This window comes from Labrus mixtus, chromosome 1 (genome assembly GCF_963584025.1).
Source record: "Labrus mixtus chromosome 1, fLabMix1.1, whole genome shotgun sequence".
NCBI classification, from domain to species: domain Eukaryota; kingdom Metazoa; phylum Chordata; class Actinopteri; order Labriformes; family Labridae; genus Labrus; species Labrus mixtus.
In genome coordinates this window covers 17,792,502-17,815,259 of record NC_083612.1, presented here as the reverse complement: position 1 = coordinate 17,815,259, position 22,758 = coordinate 17,792,502, and the positions used below count along the sequence as shown (strand labels likewise).

Genomic DNA, 22,758 nt, shown 5'->3' with positions numbered 1-22,758 from the left:
TAGGCCTCATGAGCCAAGGCATATTACATTTTATTTGTGTTGTTATCATGTCTTTAACAAGATAAAACTGTCAGTTAAGACCTAATGTTGTTTTCGTTTCACTCATGTTTTAGAGACGTTTTTTTTTTTTTATGTTGCACCCACTTAGTCATAGCAGTAAAGCTAGTTCAATTAAAGCAGTGTAATGTGAGAGCGAAAGAGCTTTACTAAGTGTCAGAAGCAACAGGATCACTTGTATAATTTAATGTAATACAAGAGCACTGCAACAAAACTCTTTTTAAAAACCGTGACATTAAACCAACAAAAAGCTTAAAAAAAAAGAATAGCTCTAACAATGAGCCTGATGCCTTTTAACTGTCCTTCAAAACTCGTAAAACTCAGCGGTGCCTCTGAAAGTAGGGTGGTGACTGTAAATATTAAGGTCTGAGGACATTGTTAATGGATTCTCTGATGACACATTTCATCCAAGCGCTGATTGTAATTGCTTTTTACATGACAAGTAATAGTGCGAGGGCTTTGGAGACAGTGAAAAAAAAATCCCTTGAAAATAGAGACCTATGAAATTAAACCTTGGTTTTCAATTTTCACTCCCACAAGGGTTGAGCAATTAAATGGATTTAACCCAGTGCGGCATAATAAGACATAAATAAGTTTCAAAGTGAATCTCGCGTATCATTATCATTATCATCGGATTCATTAAAAGTTTTGTTTGGTTATACTTTATTCTTCAACGAATAAGAGCAGATGCTGATGTTTTCTCTCCCACTCTCTGCGTGTTTACACTTCATCTTGAAACCAACAGAGCTGGTTCAATACACAAACACACTCCCTTGGTTCCTGTGATATTGATATGACCTTGGTCTGTACTGTTTATTGACTCTGAAGGGTTCATTTGATGCCTGTAATTCACAATGATCTGAACGTTTTCAAAACGAGTAAAAGAAAAATACTGGTTGTGCACAGCTTTGTAGGATTACATTTCATTACATTCATCTTTTTGAATATGAATTTCCTTCTAACTATCTCTGTTAAGTGTCCCTCACCAGTACCCTAACCCCTTTTGCATTCATGTTTCTTTTGCAAATACATTTTATTCGGATAAATTCTCCCTCTATCTCTCTGCCTCTGTCTCGCTGCTGTCTTTCTCTCTCTGGAATTAGGATAAAGAGTGAATTACACAGCAGAACAGTCCTGGATAGCAGAGACAGAGATTACCCTCCCTGATCTTTCTACAGACAAGAAATAGTTCAGTGCAAAACCCTCCCTGAGGGCTTTGCCACCTCAGTACTGAAAGACTGCGTATTAGCATGCATCAGAGAAGAGAAAGGAAAGGGTTTTATCCCTTTTGACCCACCACTTGACTAACGGAAGAGAGGAATCTAGTGAGCCAATGCGGAGGATGTTAAGCCTGTCACCGCACTGATCTGCACTCTGAGAAAAGAAACTGGTTTCTGCACACAGCATGACAGGTTTATAATGCTCATATGCTAGCATGTAGCTATCTTTACACTTAAAAAAATAAATAAAAAAGGATATATTAACCTTGCACAATGAAGAAGAAACATTCAGTCAGATGAAATAACCCGTTTATTTTCCGATCCACTTCATGTTCTGACTAATATTCATAATCTTCTGTGAGCGTTTATTTTTGTTGCACTGATGCTTTATGAGCACACTGTGCTTACGCACACCTTTCCTAAAATGTTCTGGTTAAAATAATCATTGTGGAAAAAAACAAAATTCCACATGCTTTCCACCATCTGTAAGAGAATCATTTCTCATAATGTTTGCTTTGGTGGCACATCATGTTCAAACTCTCATCCAAAACCATGAACGTAGAAAGTGTCTCACCTGTTTGAGCTGCCGCTTCTCTGACTAACTTGTGATGGAATTCTGCGTCGAGTTAGATGTACAGATAGTATTTCGTTCAAGGCCTGCTGATGGAGAGAGCTGTGGTGAGGCCAGGTGTTCTTACTTAGATCTGCAATGTTTGATAGACTCAGTGTCTGCTGACGATTGTCTTAGACATCACATCCTAGTTTAGGTTGGGTAATATGACCCTGACATATTGTCTTGAAAGCCTCCAGCGACGGTCTGACAGATTGGGCTTAGCAAGACACAGGATCACATGTGTGCTGTTAATTCATATGTCCTCATGAGTATTCATAATATATCAACTTTTTCAACTTAGGTCATCTGAAGTCTCCAGAATCATTTTTTGTGTGAAGACAAGTTCTTACAAATTTCCTCAGAATACTGTATCTGTCTGTGTCAGAAATACAAGTTTCTTCTTTTATTTTTATTTAATCTAATTTATTCAGGTTGTTCCTGTTGAGATCAGAGATTACTTTTTCAAGGGAGACGTGAAGTGGTAGCAGGAGCCTAAATGCAGCAGGGGGGGTTTGTCAGACCTCAGGCTGGAAGTGATGCTTGGTGGGACCAATCCCCCCTCCCCTCTTAGATCAGGGAACCAGGAGATGAGAAAGCGGGTGGGAGATGGATAGATGGTGATATCTGTGCAGCAGAGGAGAACTATCAGGAATATATTCAAGCATGACTTATGTGATCTGAAAATGTGAAATAATGCAGGTCTACGAGTCTGGCAAATGGGTCAGTGGACACAGAGCAGTGTTGGTGGCAGCCATGCTAGTGATAAGTAGGTCAGAGCACAAAATTTTACTTTTTATCACAAAAAAATAAAAAACTGAAGATGGTAACGCCAAGCTTTTGTTTGGATAAAATCTTAGAATTAGAGCTGAAATGAGGATTTGAAGAAAAGCAATGAAGGCTATTCTGAGGATGACTCAAACAAGCTTTAATCATGTTTAGGTTCCATCAATCAAATGTGAACTTCCACAGTTTTTTTAAACTAATTATCTCTGAGTTAAGATTAAAAATGTAGGTCAGTATAAGAAAACTGAACTCAACTACAAAGAAAAAAGATGATAACACAGATAGAATCTGAAGCCTCTGATCATGCAGGAGAAAAAGATACAAAAGCATTTAGCGAATTATGTCAGGGGCTTTTTATAATTAGTAAATTGATGAAGGTATTGATTTTGAGATTTTTAGCACCACACCGTATAAACAAAGGGAGAGATTAATAACATCTCCTCCTCCTCCCTCATCCACCAGCAAGCCTCTCCTGCTCATGTGATTTTTCATATTTCAAGGATCAGCCACAGCGTGTCTTGTCATCTCAACGTGCACCAAAGTTAACCCTCTGTTGTGTGCTGAACGCTCTGAAATATTGGATTGTGTTGCCAGCTGACCCTCCATGAGCAGACATGGGGATAAAGACATCGAAGATAAAGAGGACAGCAGTCCTCTCCGCAGGCTTTAACACCTCAGGAAGGCATCTGATGTTGTTTGTCACAACCTTTTTTGCTCTGAAGTGTACAAAAGGTGAAAAATATCTGTCTTGTTTCTTCTTCTTTTTTCAGCACAGTAGAGAACAACCTTGTTCAAATACCCCTATTTGAGTAGCTTCCAGTCTTGTAACCATTTGAGATTTGACACAAATCTCATTTATTTGTACCCTTTTCTTCAGTTTTGTTTTTCTGTCATCTGATGGTGTTTCTCCTCCCCTTTAAATGTCCTAGATTCCTCTTTTTTACCAAACAGCAGATTCCCCCAGTCATCGCAGCAGTACATCACATTACATTTTCATAAATTTGAGACTCCTGCGCACATTTTTCAAGCTTATTTCTGGTCACTTATCCTCACACCTGATACCAGTTCTCGGCTCATGGAGGATAAATTCAACACTCCAGGCTTATGTTCCTGCAAGTCTGCCAAATTTAGATTTCAGGTCAAATTGGCAGACACCTATGACTGATAACGCTGCAGATGATGAATATAAACCTATATCATGTAGAAGTCATATTAATATTTCAGTTATATATAAGCTTTTTTAATATAATTTCTCCATATTGTATAATTAATCCCCTTTTATTTGCTTTAAAATGACTGCTAAAATAGTTCAAATGTTATCAAGTGAAACTTAAATTCACCTTGGTAGGAGAGTAAGTTGCAGAAGAGTGTGGAGGAAAGTCAGCGTGATGGAAAAAGAAGATGAGTGGAGAGGAAAGCCAGGGAGGGAAGGGATGAGAGGATTTATTGTGAAACCTGTGCTGTAGTCCTGTCTGATAATCTGGGAGCAGTGGGTGGCTAGACAGCGGGAAACACTATATTGATGGGACTGTTTACTTCATTCTCAGAGGGGAAAAAAAAGGCTTGAACACAGAAAACAAGAGAGTGAGAAGGCACAGGCTGCTCTCTCCGGGTGGTGGTGTGTGTGCCTGTGTGTGCGTGTCCCATTGTGCTGTGTCTTCAGCTTGCCATTAATATCTGAAAACACACATCAAGACATGTTAAAAGTACCTGTGGGGCTGCAGGGAGGCTCAGCTTGGTGTTCATGACGCTGACTATTCTCTTTCTGTCTGAAAATGAAAAATGAAATACATGAATAATAGAGATGATACAGTGCAGTCATGAATAAATGCAGGTTTCTAACCTTACTGTTGGATCAACGCAGTGAATACTCTGCAAAATCTACCTGATTATCCATAATGTCTCTGTATTTTTACACTGAACGGGTCAACGGCAGCACTTGACCTGAGCTACACTTGTTGGCACCAGAACAACTCTTAGCTACCCTTTAGTGTTAGTAAGTGACTGTATATGTGCTTAGATATAGTATGAATGTGTGTGTTAGGTCTGTGGAAAAGGGATGTCGCTAAAAGTTCACATAGTCAGACAAGAACCTCAGAACCGTGAGATAACTCAGGGATGCACAAGAACCTCAGAACTCAGAAATTCACAAGAACCTAAAAACTCAGGACCGAACCTCAGAACCGTGAGAAAACTGCACACAGGGATTAGCTGTCATCAGAGCAAAGCTTTTGGATTCAATCCTGCATTATCAAAGGTTAAGAATGGTAGAATAAATGTAATCAACCTAACTTGTTTGCCTTAAATGCAAAAAAAAAATGTACAAATATAAAGCTGCTCAATATTCAAATGTTGGTGTTTAGGTATATGGACAATGATTTTCACCATCTTCCTGTAGTGTGTCGCAAGAACAACAACAACATGACAAGAGATTGGCCTTAGATCCAAACTTTAGGAATCACCAAACTTGTTTAAAATCCCACAGAGCACATATATGTCTGAACCGATTCTTAAGAAAATCACTCAAAAACGTTTTTTTTTTTTTTGTTTTTTTAACTCAAAACAACAAAGCAAAAGTAGGCTAAAGGAAGTTCCACAGTGTGAAAGGCTCATCGTATGGTGATACAAAGGTCTCTTCAAACATGTGTGGCAACTCATTCAATATTTGATTAGATATTTCACACGATAAGTCAGCGCTTTGGCCTGCATGTGGCACTTCTTGAAAAGTCAGGGGATCCCCTGAGTTATCTGGAGCCATCCTTTGGTGACCATGAATGGTTGTACTAAGATTTACTAAAGTAATGAAGACATTACAGTCAGGAAAAACAAAGTGGATCAACCATCCTACTGACTTCTTCTGCTGAATGGGGAGATATAGCAAGCCAAGGAAAATAAGTGTAAATAAAGACATTAAGCATATTTAGATGAATTCAAAGTTGATGTTAATTCTATTTAAACATTTTTAAGTACAAAAGGCTTGTCAGGCTATTACAACTTGCTCAGGGAATGCAGGGTTACAACAGCAATAATCTTCCCTGAGTGTAAAAAGACCTCACTAATTTTTCACAACAATTGATCTCCTTGACTCATTGAAAGTCACGTCCTGTGTGCAGAGTTAAGCTTCTGAAAACACCGGCTTTACCATGAACAACTTTAAGAATGATACAAAGCCCTGTCTGCATCTGCACTCTGATGATTAAAGCGCCCATCTAAGTTGAGGCTAAACGTTAGCGCTTGTCAAGGTCACAGTAATAATTTTTGAGTGAAACAGAAACCTCAACGGGAATATGAAATTAATCTCTGTATACGTTCGAGCAGTGCTCAGCACTATTCTCCTCAGAAGGTCCCGGGAGCCGCTCTTTAGTGTGCAGAGATAAAAGACTCCAAAGACAACGGTTCACACTAACTGAGGCTTTACCTCTGAGTCATTCTGAAGACACCAAAAGTGTTGTAATTGGACAAAGTCCTGCTCAAAGAAACTTTTTACAAAGACAGCTATTAAAAAAGATATCTTGCCAAAATGTATTCACTTCTTTTTTTAAATGAGGAGTTGGTTAAAATCACCACTCATATCTCTGTCTCTGTGCCTGAATTGTTGTGTTATTGTCCAGGTTTCCCAATTATCAGTAATTTTGAATGTCCAGCAGACCTTCTACCAAGAGTAATTGTACTTTCAGCGCCTGTCCACATTGATGAAAATAGTGAAATCGTTTAGATTGTTGATGTGTTTTACTTAGACATTAGAGTATGTTGTGCTTCCATTGGTCAACCTTTAGAAAATAGTCTTTAGAAGCTTTTGGTAAACAAAATCAATACAAGGCCTGACTTGAATTCTTATTTTGTCCCGCAGCTTTAAATATTTCTATTTCCAACAACTTATTCATTGGTGCGTTATAGGGTCCAATTTCAAGTTATGTGTTGTGGTTTAGGATTTACAAAAGTTTCTGTCCAGTCAGAGCCACAGTACTACATGTGTAACTACTAGCTCGACCATACAGTACAGGATGATTTCTTCCTGTGTCCTGTTTTTACACATGCAGAGCGTCATATTCAGAAGCTAAAAAGGACATGTTTGTATGAAAGACTAAACAAAAGATGACCTTTTTTTTTTGTCTTTTTCCATTGAAAATGTGAAAAAAGAATGTAGGACTAAGACTAATGATCTGAAGAGTATGAGGGACTTGTCTTAGAAACAACCCTATTCAGCCATGTGGTGAATTGTGTCTTTTTCTACTACGATCATATAAATATCTTTAAAAGAGTTGGTGTTTAAGTCAGTCACTGATGCAATCCCCCTTCCTTCAGCATCCTGCATTTCCTTTTTTTTGTGTGCAATTTTTTCTTTATTGGAAAGGACAGCAGAATAGCAACAGGACATTTGTATTTAATTATTCTTAGTATTTTGCATTTGTTTGTTCTTGCTGTTGTTTATGTTCTTCTGTGTTTGCTTTAGTTTGTTCTTGTTTTTTGCTGTTTGTCAAAGCACTTTGTAAACCTGTGTTTTTAAAAGGTGCTATATAAATAAAGTTATTATTATTATTATTATTATTTGGGAGAAGAGATTGGGGGTATGACATGCAGCAAAGGGCAGAGGTCGGATCCGAACCCACAGCCGCTCGCTGCAACAAGGACTATAGCCTCCATACATTGTGTGCAACATAACCACTAGGCTATCCAGCGCCCCCTGCATTTACTTTTTTATTAAAAACCACCTTTACCATAAGAAACCGCTAACCAGAGTGAACAACCTGCAAGCGGAAAGTTCTGATGATGATTAGATGCAATAAGGAAGACCTTAGCTCTTCTATTACTTTTGTTACATGGTGCTTTCTTTTGTGGTCCTTTTAATGCCTGACTAATGTTCAGTAGAGAGTGGCGAAAAGTCCAATTTTATGGCTTGGTGCATTATGAAAGACTGTAAATTCAGTGGTGGAAACCATGAGCGGTAGGGGATGTAGAGAGATGCTCCATTTCACACTGCAGTGTTAAATTATGTTATCCAATTAGCATTGAGGTATTACTAAGGCTAAGATTGTTTGGTTGACAAGAATACATCCATCCTTTGAGAAGTAGACAAGCAGCTTTAGATGCTCTTTTTGTCTCGCTCTGTGTGTGGCAAAGATCAGTGCAGGTTCAATGGCATCAGCTCCAAGAGAAGGACTGACAGATATCTTCCTCACAAGTGTGAACGTCAGCTCACTGGCTGTCGATGGCTGTGAGGACAGGCCTGTTCTCACTCTCACCTTTAGTCATTAAATGGTGAGATCAAGAATTCAAAGTGTGAATTGAAGGCACAGAATAGCAGAGTAAGAGACTTCAGGACATTCTGTTGAAAACACTGAAACAACCAATGACATTTCTCCCAAAATGACATGTGGGTTTGGATTCTGGCTCACTGTTAAGTCCTTTAAATCAACACAGAAAGAAGACCGTCAAACATGATCAAGAATTATTGTATAATCTTTATTTTACATTCTTTTATTAGAAAATTATGAACATGTCATCTAGTTTATATTAAAGAATGGACAGAACATAAATATACAGCATTCTCTGGATAAATATTTTACATTTTGTCTTTTGAAATTGAATTTAGTTGTAGTGAGGAAAACCAGTTCATTCCTTTTAAAGCCACAAGAAACCGTCATATTAAGTCTCTCAGCAGGCATGGGAACACCTGGGGATCCCCAAGAAGGGAAATAGGATGTAATTGAATAACAGGCAGGTGGGCTGCTCTCTCTGTGAGTCTGACCAGAAGGAAGCGTGACAAAGGATGGATTATGACAGAAGGCCTCAGCATACAGCAGGAGGGCAAGCTCAGTTAACTTATGTGCATTCATGGAGTTATTGTATGTCTACAATCATCAATAAGTACAACCATGTTTTGTTAAAATTGAATGAATACTACTTGCTTCTTTAACTCTTGAGATATGGGAACACAGAGATATTGCTATAAAACAGGTCCAGTGCCAAGCCAACAATCTGTTCATAGTATAGCAGAATTACACAGCCAAATACAAATGTTTGAGTGAAATCGCTTTGCATATGACAAACAAAATCGTATATACTTTGCAGCTGCTTATGTTTCTAAAAATATGTTGTGTGTGCATCATTTCGGTATACTGTAAGTACTTTTGTTAAAGTTTACATACGGGCGTCAGTGAAAACTCTCATTGATTTAATGGATAGTCCATCCGATCATTTTACTTTGCCAAACAAGCTTCACTTACTTTGGGGTTTTATTTACAACATTTCTGAAAGTTTTACAGCCTTTTTATTGGAATGTCTGACCTTTTCAACGACGCAGTAGTTGAGTTCCGATATCTCAACAGTTACTGTACTTTGGTGAGGACAGCATTAAAAACAGATTTGAACCGGCAAAGCCAGCCATGTATGAACAAAACAAAACCAGAAGAAAGTTGTCATAAGAGGCATGTTTTCCCTTTAAAGACTGTTGTACAAAACAAAACCAGAAGAAAGTCGTCATAAGAAGCAGTTGTACTGAGTGTTGTACAAAACAAAATCCTGCAAGAAAAGTAGTTTTTGTCAAAAAAGGAGCTGCATTATTACAGACATTTCTTTTTCTAATAAATGATTCACTCTCTATGCAGACATTCAAGAGCTAAAATATTAATCTGACACGTCGCAAAGCTTGCGGGATGACACCTGTTTTGATATATGTATGTGCACACCACTGACACCAGCAGCATCATCATCCTGAGCATCTGGCCTCTTCCCTCCCTCCTCTGGATAACTGTCTCAACATGTCGCAATAATAATCACATATGACATCAAATTAAACGCTTTCCTATAAGTACAGCTGAACCAGAATAACCTGACATCTATATTTATCCTCAAGGCAACTTTGTCTCTATGCCTGTAGAAACTGAACACTATTCTCTAATATGGTCATTAACACGCTTGTTCAAATGACAATCGCACTGACTTTGATGTTGCCAACCTGTAATGTAATTACTTTTTTTTATAGGAGTAGTGCTGGCTTGTTAGAGAATTAAATAACTGTATTAAGGTTGTTAAGCAGTGACTATTGCTGGTTGTAAATCTTACCTATAAAAAAAGCCTAATTTAATTGAAAAGTATAGAAAGTGATCTTATATCTTTATAAACTTTGGTCAAAAATGCTCTGAGCTACTTAAGGGCTTCAGATGCTTAAACAGCCTTGAGTGTATATGATGATAAAAGCTGATCCTGGTATATTAAAGGAGGAAAAGACTGATGACATAAAATTACCATGCATGCTTTAGAGTGAGGAAGATCACAAGCTTTTAATATATGAGCAGAGAGTGTATGAAATCACACACTGCCTGAGGAGATTGTACCTATGGCCTGAAAATAAAAAACTACTTTTGCCATAATTAAATGTTTCATCATTGTATACATGGTCTTATTTTGACATTAGCAGCTTTTTAATTTTCCTTATTTTGTTTCTGTGGTTCGAACAGAAATAAGTTGTATAGCTAAAGTGAAATCTGGGTGCAAAGAGTTTAACTTAAGCCTCTAAGAAGAAGAGGATTTGTCTTTTTGCTTCAAACATCAGTTTCTCAACTACGGAAGCCCAAAGCAAACATGCCTCCATACATTTCATGTAGTCCATTTTTCTGTGATAGTAGGCCATTTCAGGTTATTTTCTTGAGATCAAAACTCGTTTATCCTCTTGAGATAACAACGCTTGTTTCCTGGGAAAATGTTCAAAAAAAAGAAAACAACAAAAAAAGAGGCGGGTCACTGTGATAGGTCAGACCGGAACATGCCAGGCTGCCATTGATCCTAGAAAAGTAAATTAAGCCTATTCCTATGTTTGTCTTGGGCTGATAAATAAGTTAAAATCTCGAGAAAAAACAACCAAGGATTACTCATTACCATGGAGACATGGAGTGAATAGAATGTTGGAATCATGTCCACTTAGAACTTCTGAACATAGTTTAGCCAAATAATCTAATATTGAGCACACATCATCTATTCTATTGCAGGACATGCTTGGCATACGTGAACCAAATGTTTTTTTTTCTTTTCCCTGCCAAGAAATATGAAGTCAGGTAGCATGTACAGTCAAACTAATCAGGTATGTCCTCAGCAGTGGCTGCAGGAGCAATCAGCTCCGTCCAGGCCTGTGAAGGCAGAGCAGGATAGACTTTGAAAGATGATAATAAAATCCTGAGGAAATTAATCTATTTCTAAAGAAGAAAGGAACATGACTTCTCTCACCCCCCCATTTCCACCTACCCACTCCTCTCCTTTCACAATTTCTCACAGCAGCAGCATTACGGGTCAATTTGAAATAGAAATGTTCTAATTAAACGGACTCTGGACAGCATGGCAGCATTTTAAATTAAGGGAGGCTTGTGTTTTTGTTCCTCCTAAAACAGTGTATTGAGACATACAGTACACTTAGGGTTTACTTTAGGTTTGACACAATAATCTCAAGCTGAAACACTTTGGCATAAATAAATTTCCATTAAAAAAAACCATCATGTATTAATAGACAGAAGTTATTCCTGCCCTAATTTTAAAAGAACCAACCAACTGAATGTTAGCATGTCAAAATACTGAAACTGCATGAAGTGAAGACTATGCCCTCTTGCATTTTTTAAATCTATGAAGAGAGGTATCTCTGGATAATTTCACTTGTTTCACTGCAGTTTTCAACCTCATTTAAAAAGATTCAATATGTCTCGTGCGGACTAGATTACAGTGTCAAGGCATTTTTTTTTTTATAAACCTACAAATTGTATAATTAAAAGTACATCTATATAAATTAATACCAGGTTTTTACTTAAATTTGACATCAGCTGTTATAAATAAGTAATGTTTAGTGTTGAGGAATGCCAGTTTAACGATAAAAAAAAATCTTTGCAAAGCTGAACGATAGCCACAGTGTCCGGTCATTTCCACACAATCACCAGTGTTCACTTCTGCTGTGTCCTTCACTGTTTCTAAGTGCAGCTCCATTAAACATTGGAGCTTGTTCCATCCACTGGCCCTTTTCGTCACTGGATTAATAGGCTTGATATCAAGTCTTGAAAGTTTCTTGCTGCTGAAAGGGCAGCTGTTACAAGGCCAGTAGCATATGTAAACATGGCAATATCAAGACCCAGATGGCTCCTGTCAGTCCAGGGCTCCTGGATCTGCCCTCTGTTTCGGAGTCCTCTGCAGGCGGATAATGATGATGATGATGTTGTCTGTGATCACCGGCCACATCTGGACTCACTGAGGAGAGAGCAGAAACCAACGGGTCAGTCAGAAGGATGCTCATAATCAATATAACTTAATGAGGAAATATTCTACTCCATTTATGTTATATCCAATTAAAAATAACAACTGTCTCAGTACTTTCCACCTTTCCTTCCCTGTGTAAGTCAGCCATGTGCTCATTCGATACTATTGAAGATATAACTATTGTGGGTCAAAAATATGGGTCGGAAATAAATATATTTTTTTATTTTTTTAAATAGGTTAAAACATGTCTTGCAGCAGCTGTGCATGGTAGATTTTGGCATACAACACTTTACTGTGAGGGAATTTTGCATTTGCTGTGTCATATTTTTCGGGGTGGATTAATACGCATTTGGTGTTCTAATGAGTATTAATTACAGCAGGGCAGCTAATGTGGGATTGACTCAAAATAGACTACAGTGTCTATGCTTATTGTAATGTTAGACAATGCCACCCAGAAGGGCTTTTATGGGGGTTTAAATTGTTTTAGGACATGAATTGATGTCTTTGGCACACATGAATAAGCTGCTTGATGTAGGATCCATTCATTGATTTTATTTATTTATTTTTTTAGGGGGGGGGGGGGGATGATTTTGTAATTACCAAAATGCAGAAAATCTCAAGAAAATTAACAGGTTAACAGCCCAGCTAAATAAAAGTGAATTTAACTAATTTAACAATCATTAAAAATTAAAACACTGAATATGAATTATCCTTTATATTTTTTATTTAAGTGTCTCTAAGATTAATACCGGCATGAATATTTTACAATTATTCAGACTGCGTGTATTTGGCTTTGGAGTTGTTTTCTTGTATATATAACTGTGGCCAAAATGCATCACACACCTTTCACAGCTACAATACATTAGTGCTCCCTCTTCACCATTAAAAACATTTTCAACTGCACTATTTTTAGAGGGCTAATGCAACTATAGAGAACGTTAAGCCTCCGTCTCCTCCCAGGAGAGGCAGAAGACAGCATCTTGGGTGCTCTTTCATGTAAACAGCAATCAGAAAGTTAGTGTAGAGGTTTTAGGGCTTAATGCACACATGGTAACATATTCTGGTTTGAGACCTTTTATTAGCTCTTTTGAAAAAAACCCATCCCTATAGCATATAACATAACATGCAATATAGTCCTAAAACAGATTGAATGGGTTGATTTTGCTATTATTTGGTATGCGTTGACCACCTGGATACCAAGTAGCTTAACTCATATGGTATGTCCTCATTTCTTGACATATTTAAAAAGGTGCACCCCAAGGATCACTTCTGAGTCCCATGCTTATATCTTTTAAGATGCTTCAATTAGGCCAAATGATTTCATAACACACATTACAGATTCTTTCAATGCAGATGATATGTTGCTTTATGTGACCAATAAAATGTGTGATCTAGTTTTGGAACAAGTGTACCTGGAATACATTCCTATTCTACTAACTAAACTAGTACCAGCTGAATCACACAATTTAGACAAAAAAATTAACTTTCTTTTTTGGGATGAAATTATATGAACTTGAAAACTTTTCTTGCTAAAGGTCATGGGCTTAAATCTATACACGCTGGTCCACTACATCTCTGAAAATGACTGAATGATGAAAATGAAATGAATCACCTTTACATCAGAGAATTTCATGACTGCACCACACCAGCTGTCAACATTGCTCTTTCTGTTTACATCTCTTTGGACCTAAAGTGTTCAGGGAGGTTATTCCGTGTCCCATCCTGAGAGAAATCGAGAGTTCTCTCTAGCCCTGTTACCTCAGCACACCTCACGCTCAGTCCTGGTTTATTCCCACAAGGAAGGAGTGGGGCTGAACTCGATAGATGACCCGCTGTGCCTCCAGGACATTCCAGTTTCTCACTCAGGCCCAAGGGTCATAAGTCTGTCGTGGGCAGGATTAGTCTAACCCGGACCCTTTCAGATTGTGTAAGGGCTCTGTTATCAAACTTTATCTTACTGGCAGAGAAATAAGACCTGCTGCAGAGGCCATTTGTTCACTGTGGACTTCAATTCCACTTTTTATGGTGCAGCAGAAATAGCCTGTAATTCCTTTCTCCAAAAGCGAGATCCACAACAATTACTTGTTGCTGTAATGGCTGAATTCCCTCAGAGGATCATTAAATCTAATCTTATCTAATCTTATTTGAAAAAATCTAATCAAACCTAATCTAATCTAAATATATAGAATCTAATCTGTTTGTTTGCAGCTCAATTAAACTCTTTGAATAGCCACTTTTGATTTGAATTCACATCTGAATGCCGCAGTGGAAATCTTTATTACTAGCTGTCTCCTCTACATGTTAGTGCCCACACATGAGCCACCGCTGAAGCTGAGTGTGGCCTGAAATTAACTGCCTATTGATTCACTGCCGAGGAGTCCCCAGGACAGCTATTTGAAGGTCTACAGCTCACAGATAGTCTGTCTAAGTTTTGTACCCAGGTGCACTGAACACCTCAATCAATTCCTCTTACAGAAGCTTCAAGGTTTCTAATGAAGCAACAAGCTGTGGACACAATGACAGAATGTATCTCTCAGATGAATAAATCCTACATCACTGAAACTACTTTTTCCCCCAACTGTGGAGTAATCACCAAGCCATGGATCCCTGAAAAGCTGTGGACATAAGGTCTGACACCTCAAGAGACAGAAGATAAAAAATCTAATCATAGTAAGCCAAACCAGAAAAGTAATTTAAGGTGCTGTTTGGTTTGGCTGTTTGTCAGCACAATTTCACAAAAAACTACAGTCCTGAGTTTGACTTTATTTGGTGGAGAAGTGGAGCATTGACCAAGGTAAAAAACATTCACGCTTGGAGCACTGCTGAAACAGGTAGTTTGTTCCCTCTAAGAGCAACTCTAGCTAATAGCAGAGAATAAAATGACTGCATTTGAAAATGTATTTTACTTTTTTCCCCTATAAAAACAATATAAAAATACTCATTTTTATGTCAATAAACGTTTAAAAGACTATTTAGTCCAAAATGGTGAAAGTCTCAAGAATTAAGCATGTTAAGTTTAGAATAAGGAGCAAAAAAAGGGAAGCAGAATAAGACTTGGCTCCTTTTTTTGGGAGAAATATCCTGCATTTTCACACCCAGCTTAAATAATAAATACCAAAAATAATCAACCCTTAAAATAATTTCTCAAACTGATGTGGAAAAACCTGAAGGGTCTCTTCATCTGGTCTAAGTATCCTCCATTACCAACACAGACATGTACATGTTACTTAATATCTTTCATACACACACACACACATACACAGTATTGACTCTGACTGCATCAAATAATAAGCCATTATGACTGCTGAATCTTCTGGCTATTTTTGTAAATGATTGTGATGGTCGAGGCTAAGAAGCTTATTACCCCTGAAAAGGAGAACTACATCTTTAATATAACAATGACTTTGTTATATTAAAGATGTAGTTCTCCTTTTCAGGGGTAATAAGCTTCTTAGCCTCGAGCATACATGTAACTCCTGCTTCTGAAGAGTTTTGGGCGTGAGTTTTCAGCTTGTGGCTGAGGATAGCTACGATGGTTTGCATCCAAGAACAAGAGGTTTGAAATGAAATAAATGAAAGTGCTGCATTGATGACGTGTTTCAGTGAGCTGTCAGCAGAGAGATTGGGATGTTTGAAAACGGTGCCTGGTCTGAAAAAAAGACATAGGTCAGAAAGAGAGACTTAAAACTGAAGTGGAATCAATAGAAGCTGATTCCTGAGGACTTGGACCAACAATGATCAATAGCACACTAAGTGCACCAGGAAGAAAAAAACACTGCAAAACAACTGCAGTGATGGAAAGTGGCTTTTGTGTGATTGTAAGAGGGTCAGCATTTAGAGCTGCATGTCCACAAGTTCAGCTCTGATTCACTAACAAGGTTATTATTAAAAAAATAAAGTTTGAAGACCTTCAATTTTCCTGTTTGTTTAGCAGTCAGAGTACAATTTAGAGGGGTAGCAGCAGTGTGTTTTAAAAGGCTGAACAGAAGGGGTCGTAAAAAGTGTGAAGCAACAATCTGAGGCGTTCTCTTAACCAAAACAAGGTTTCAATGTAAAGCTGTGTCTTAATGGGTTATTTACTCATGCAATATTTTAGTTATTTGGTAGCTTTGCAGTTATTGAATTAAATATGTTATGGCAGTGTAAGGTATGCCGCTACATCAGGGGCATGTCCAGAGGTGTGGCATGGGCCACCCTTGAAATCTGATCGGCCACCCCAAAAATCCAAACTGTTGATTGGCTATTTGAGTTGTCAGAGGTGGGACTATTCTGTTTTTTTTTTGCAAAAGGCTGCTTTTAGTTTCTGTTCTGTATATTAAATTGTAAATAAATACTTTGCACATCGTTTACATAGATCAGGTGCATAGAAAATGAATGTACACCCTCTTGCATGCAATAAACTAACAGGCCTTTTTTTGGAGCAAAACACGGCCAATTAATGTATTTTTCTAAGTCAGACAGTTTGCAGGAGTTTGCATGCATTTTTTAAGTACTTTAAATTGTGAATTTGAACATACATCTTCTCATCTTGTCTTATAAAGGAGATGACTGTTGAAATTCGAAAGGGTAAATAATTGACCACCTCCTGTAATTACAGTACAGCATTTGCATTTTATTTGTCATCATGTCCATCTAGATCTGAAGAAAAAAAATGCTCAGAGGCTGTGGATTTTAAGCACTCATTTAAGACGACGTAACCTGATGTGAAAAGGCTTCTTTGGTGCTGTTTTTGTTTTCAGGACTAAAGAATCTGTCTGTGAAAGAGTCGGGACCCTTCAGCTGGCTGTCGACTCCTGCCTCGGGAAGAAGCTTCACCACAATTAAACCACATTGATCTCTGTGTTATTTGACAACATTATTAGACTGTCTGCTCCCTGAAATAAACCTGAGGACAGAACCCACGGGAAGTCTGAGAGTCTAAGATTCTGTGTCTGCTGTGAGAGAGTTAAAGTTGGAGGGATTACATTGGCATTACATTGAGACAAAGCAAACACAGTGATCCATTGTCTAATCCTTCATTAACTTGATTCTATAAAGTTTGATTGTTAAAGGGGTGGGTTAAAAAGTATCAGAGTTCAAAGGAGTGTTTTAGAATCCTACATAGGACATTTTAAGTTCTTGTAATAAGAGTGCAGACAGATGCAGAATGCAGTTGTAATCTGTGTGTTGGAGTGTGACATAGTGAGTGCAACACTGGGAGAGCTTGTCTGATTGCGTGTTCCTGGGTAAGAACTTGTGTTGTGAATGTGTTTGGAAGTGCTTTCCCCAAAGCCTCCTCACACCTCCTGCTTAGCCTCCTTAGTATCTTCACTGTAACTAAAGCATGGGATTACACAAATGCTAAATCCTATGTAGGTCTTTGTGTTGGGACTTTTTCTACCTCTGATCCAAGGAAGGAAAAATCTTGAGATGTAAAAAGCCGCTTTTTTTTTTTTTACAGAGGCAGGAAACACCTTTGATTTGCTGCTAAATGACAACAGATAGCAAAAGAAAATGTGAAAGCTACAACCAGGGAAATTACATTTTGTGCTTCATCCAGGCGAAAAAACTAAAGACAATAGGGAAAATCACTTAGAGATGTCTGATAAATAATGCATTCCAAATCCTAAATATGTCTTCACCAAGGAGCAATTACAAAGATACATAATGTTACATAATGCTAGCAATAGTTTAAATGCAGCTGACATGATCTAACCTTTTTTCTAACCTTTTTTTTAAACAATGAAACAGGATTTTAAAGACGTAGTTCTTTTTGAATGATCACATTCTGAAGATTAGTTCATTTCACTGCATAGTAATTTAAAACATACCAGATATATTTTGGTTCATTCTTGCTGTTCTTTGGCACGATATGAAAGATTTCTTCCTCATTTACTTAAGGAGCAGTTTGGGGAATTGCTGTTTTTCTCAGATGACTCCCTTTGTGTTCATGTGTGTGACAATACATGTGTTGCTGGCGCGTTTTCCCCTTGCATTTAAAGGGGATTTATTGTGGAGAGTGGGATACACACACAGCTGAAATGTGTTTTTCTGACACAAACCCCCACAATGTTGTTGTCCTCTCACATATCTTCATTAATCTTGTCGGTAAGGGTTTCTCAAAGAACAGCCTATTTCTGGAACCTGTCTCTGTCGTTAGTCACAAAGAGAAAAGTGTCTGCATGAAATGCGATGCTGTCCGTCCCGTGTCCTGTCTGTCAAATAAGACAGCATATGGGTGTACGTTGTCATTGTGCCTCCAATGAAAACGTCTTGTTTCAGCTGCAGATTTCCCCTGAAGAAATTCTAGACCATCACCGATCACAAAGTAATATCTTTGTCTCGCACCATCGCTTTAAAAAACGTCAACAGTAAGAACACGCACATAATGACAAAAAGCCGTGAGAAAAGGACGGGTTAAATGAACCCTGTCACATCCAAAATTCAGTCCAAAACTGAACTGGACTTGGTTAAGAACGGACTATCTCTCACACTGTTTTTGCATGCTTTTGGTGCAAACAGCTTAGCCTCTTATATATTAATTTTAATAAACGGTATACAGCCTAACTCTCTGCATGGCCTACAGAGCATGACAAGCAGAATAAGTGTAAATAAAAAGACACATGCAGATTTCTAAGCCAGCTGCTTTCCCACACATTTGTTTTGTTTACATAAGAACGAGATCAACTGAGGAGAGCAGCTAAACGAAGGGAAACCACCTGAGACCCCTTGGAGGGAAGGCTGAGTGCTCCCATTCTCCAACAGTACAATTGAATGCAGCTCAGTGCTGAAAACGGCATCCCCATTCAATTAGAGTCAAATGCCCAGAGAAAACGGCATAAATTAACTCTTCATCCACAAAATCACATCATTTTGCACCATTTCATTCATTTACATCACCTGCATGATAACGGCATCCCATGAATAACCAGTTCATGATGATTTATCCGTCACACATTTTCCCATTATTGTCTTTTCTCATTTTGTCTTCCTCATGTTGACAAAATCAAGAAGTGCCACATTGGAATTTTTTTCCGCAGAAACGTGTTTACTGCCCGAAATGAGGTAAAATTAATGAACATCTGAATCTGTGCAGGTGGATCAGGAAATCACAAAGGAATATCAGGAAGGACATCCTCAGTATGAAATGTTACCTACAAAAACAAACCCATCCACCCACACTTTTGTAGGCTAATCTTGACGATGAGTACCACGTTTTTAGCAACACAAGACAAACGCCACTCGGCTTAGCAAAGGTCTGTTCATCCGTCCTCTGATTGGTCAGGCCATAAATATATTGAATTTTCTTTATCTACTGATTGCAAAGAATTTGTATACAGGAATGTGTGGTCCTAAGAGAACATAACTTAATTACTTTGTGACTTTACTTCTGTATCAAGCAGCAGAGGATGTTTTAAACATCCATCATTCAATGTTTATACCTTCAAAACAAATTATATTCTAATTAGCTTCAGCTGTTATTTATGTTGGTGCTAATAATTACATTTTTAAATCAAGCAAGAAAATACCGGGGCGCTAGTGGTGCAGTGGTTAGTGTGCGCGCCCCATGTATGGAGGCTGTAGTCTTCCAGGTTCAAATCCCACCTGAGGCTCCTTGCCCGCATGTCATTCCCCACTCTCTCTCGCCCTGATTTCCAACTCTATCCACTGTCCTATCTCTCCGTTAAAGGCCCAAAAATAAATCTTAAAAAAAAAGAAGCTAGAAAATACCAGTAACAAACACGTCACATCTGATCATCAGATTCGAGCATTATCACCGGCAATGTTGGTATGCTTTTTTTAATTTCGATTTTTGAACAACACAAGAATTTACCAACATAAGATTGGAGAAGAAGGACGAGCAAAGATGGCTGGTAATGTTTATATGCAAGTAGTAGCATTTAGCACGAAGCGCTGATGTGGAGTATACATCATACAGTTTTCATTATCAACAAATACCAGTGAAGGTAAAAAGTTATTTTTAACTCTGGTTAATTCAAACATTTGATTCCTGTCTGTAACACTCAACTGCTGTCCTTTACATCCCACTTGAAGACAATAATCTGTCGACATGAGATAGAAATGTGTTGTTTAAATAATAGTGCAGTCATTTCCTGACACCTGTGGACTATTGTTTTAGCAAACATTTCTAAAATGAGGACAAAAAATGGTGCAGTTGTGATGACTGTTTTCATTGACTGATTAAAACACAACAACTATGCTACTTAGCATTAACGGCAGCCGGTCGGAATATGTGTGAATGATCAAGATAAAGTTTAGTGTATGAGGTCATGGTAATGAGGTTAATTGTCTCTCGTACAACAGTGTGTCTTGCTGATTAATATTTTATAGCTCTTGCCTAACAATAGGGATCCATGGTACAGAGACATATCCAGGACTCAGCACACATACTTGTTATTGGGTTTGTTGGCAGTAGCAAAAAAAAAATAATCAGATGCATCACCAGCTGCCCTTTTAATGCAAACACATCCTGTTGATAATAGCATCTTATCAAAATAAAGAAAAAGTAAAAAGATAAAAAAGTATTGACAAAATGTTCTCTCCTAACCGGCAGAGAGTGGATGTTCTGCCAGGACTGTTTGATGGTAAACTTTCTGAATCCCTTGTTTTCTTTCGGAAAGCAATCATAGACTGGCCTGGTTGGTAAACTCAAACAGGTCTGTTTACTGACAACACATCCTATAACTGTGTGTGCAGGGAACATCGAACAAATATTTCTTGCTGTGTTTTGTGGCTGTCATCATAGGAAGTTACCAGAAGTAACACTGTGTCTAACAGAACGAAACACATTTGTGATTTCATTTAGAATAAATCAGGTGAATGATTATTTTAAGCGTGTTTGCAATAGCTAACATAGAGACACGAGTGTTCTTTCTTCTACAATAAGCATTGCCTGACAATCTTTTAATAGTTCAATCACCTTGAATCAGGTCAACCCGCCTTTTGTTTGATTTAATTTGCCTCCTGTACTTAAATGTAAAGTATTTTAAATGTCTGGTCTGACCCCCGATAAAACCTGCATCCATCCTGTTTGTGCAATTATAGAGAAAAGCTAGATCAATGGAATTCAATTTAAGGCAAAAGCATTATTCTAAAACGCGGTGCCTCTCTGCATGGAGCCGGCCCAATGATTAAGTGCCCCGGTTAGACCCTGTACAGCTCTGCTGCACACGGCACAGTGAGAGCGTTCATGTCCTGGATCCCATCACCCCAGCCTCTATTACATCCTCAGAGCAGTCAATACTGGGCTCTGACCGCCAGTCACTCACTCTCAGGTTGCACACACAGGCAGAATACAAATCAGGAAGGAAAACTCAAAGCTCTGCATCCGCTCTGTGTCCACACCTTTTCTTAGCAGGCTGCTGTTTGGACAAGCCTGCTCGCAGAAATATGCTGTGTCACAGAGAAAAAAGATAACCAAGGCACAAAAAAACGTAATGCTAGGTTTGTAAATGTAGTCTTGAGGAATGTTCTAGTGCCAGTCAGTGTGCAAATATGGTCCCATGACTTAATATGGTTTGAGGTAAATTATCATGTAAAAATAACAAAAACAATTTTGAGGTGATAGATTTATGTATAAAATGTATAGGTTATATAGAAAATAGTAATGAAATTGCAATTGAAACATGAGGAACATTGGTCTAAATTACACATTGGGTGACTTCTGAGCACACAAGCGGTTCATTTTAATGTAGAAGTTGCCAAAAAGAAATGAGTCTTGAAGCCCATAAAGACTAGAAAGCAGAAAATATAAGCTTTTAATCAAAGCAATTAAACGTCAGAATATTGTCCTGATAAACTATTAAGCATTTTTCATATCAGAATTACCAAATGTTCACTGGTCCACGCTTCTTTAACAGGCTGATTTGATGTTTTTCTGTCACATAGGACAGTAAAGTGAAAATCCAAGCATCTTGGACAGATGGTTGAATTAATCCCACTGGGCATTGGGAATAAATAACAGCTAAGTTTCACTGTTTTTCTAGCAATATGACCCAAACCTATGGGAATGGGATGCACTTATGATACTCCATAATCATCACCTTAATCTAATGAGAACAACTGGACTGACCTGACAAAAAGGACCTTTATTTCCACTGTTCATTCCTTGCGAGTTATGAAACACAGGCTCAAAACAACTCTGTTAATATTGTATCAGACGGAGTCAGAGAGTGTTAACGAAAGGAGGGGAAATGTTAAATCTTTCATGCTCAGTTCCCTTTTCCACAGAGGAAAACAAAAACATACGGGCCTGATCAAATTGACATGCAGTGGTAAAGGTCTCTGCAAACCTGCCCTTTTCTGTCTCCTTCTTTTTCTTCAACAGCAGCAGCAGCAGCTCATCTCTTCAGAGTTAACCCTCACTGAAGTCAACCACTCACAACATACAAATAGGACAAGGGCACCCAGCTATTTTATATCTGTCTTCAGAAATAAATCCAAGTTTGAATGGCAGCATTAAAGGCCCAGAAAGCTCTTTTTTTTTCATTTTAGTCTGATTCTTTTTCGGAGCGATGGAGTCCCACATGAAAACTACAATTGGAAAAACTATATTTGGTTATTTTACAAAACAGATTTTCTGTTTTGTTTTTTTCCTGCTAGCTGGTTTCAGGTGGGTGGGCTTCTGTTGGAAAAGGTGATGTGATGAATTTCCATTGACCAATTAGGATTCAGGAATATTTTAATCATAACATGACTGGTTTTTGAATAAAAGCAGAATTAGTCTTAATTATAAACACATTTTGCATCAATCAAATGTCATGTATGATGATGATCTGATGGTCATCTGCATTGTGTGTACAGACTAAATGCTGAGCTGAGCATGAAGTTAACCTCATTGACAACTAATGC

The 22,758-nt window shown here is 38.0% G+C and overlaps 1 protein-coding gene across 1 annotated transcript in view; it reads right to left on the bottom strand.

Moving 5' to 3' along the window:
* Window positions 1-8,115: 8,115 nt before the first annotated feature.
* gpc5a (glypican 5a) overlaps window positions 8,116-22,758 on the bottom strand; it is a 118,503-nt gene continuing 103,860 nt past the window's right edge. Inside the window, exon 9 of the mRNA XM_061036019.1 lies at window positions 8,116-11,898. Within this exon, the coding sequence (XP_060892002.1) occupies window positions 11,741-11,898 (158 nt within the window). The 3' untranslated portion in view covers window positions 8,116-11,740. The remainder of the gene's footprint in view (window positions 11,899-22,758) is intronic.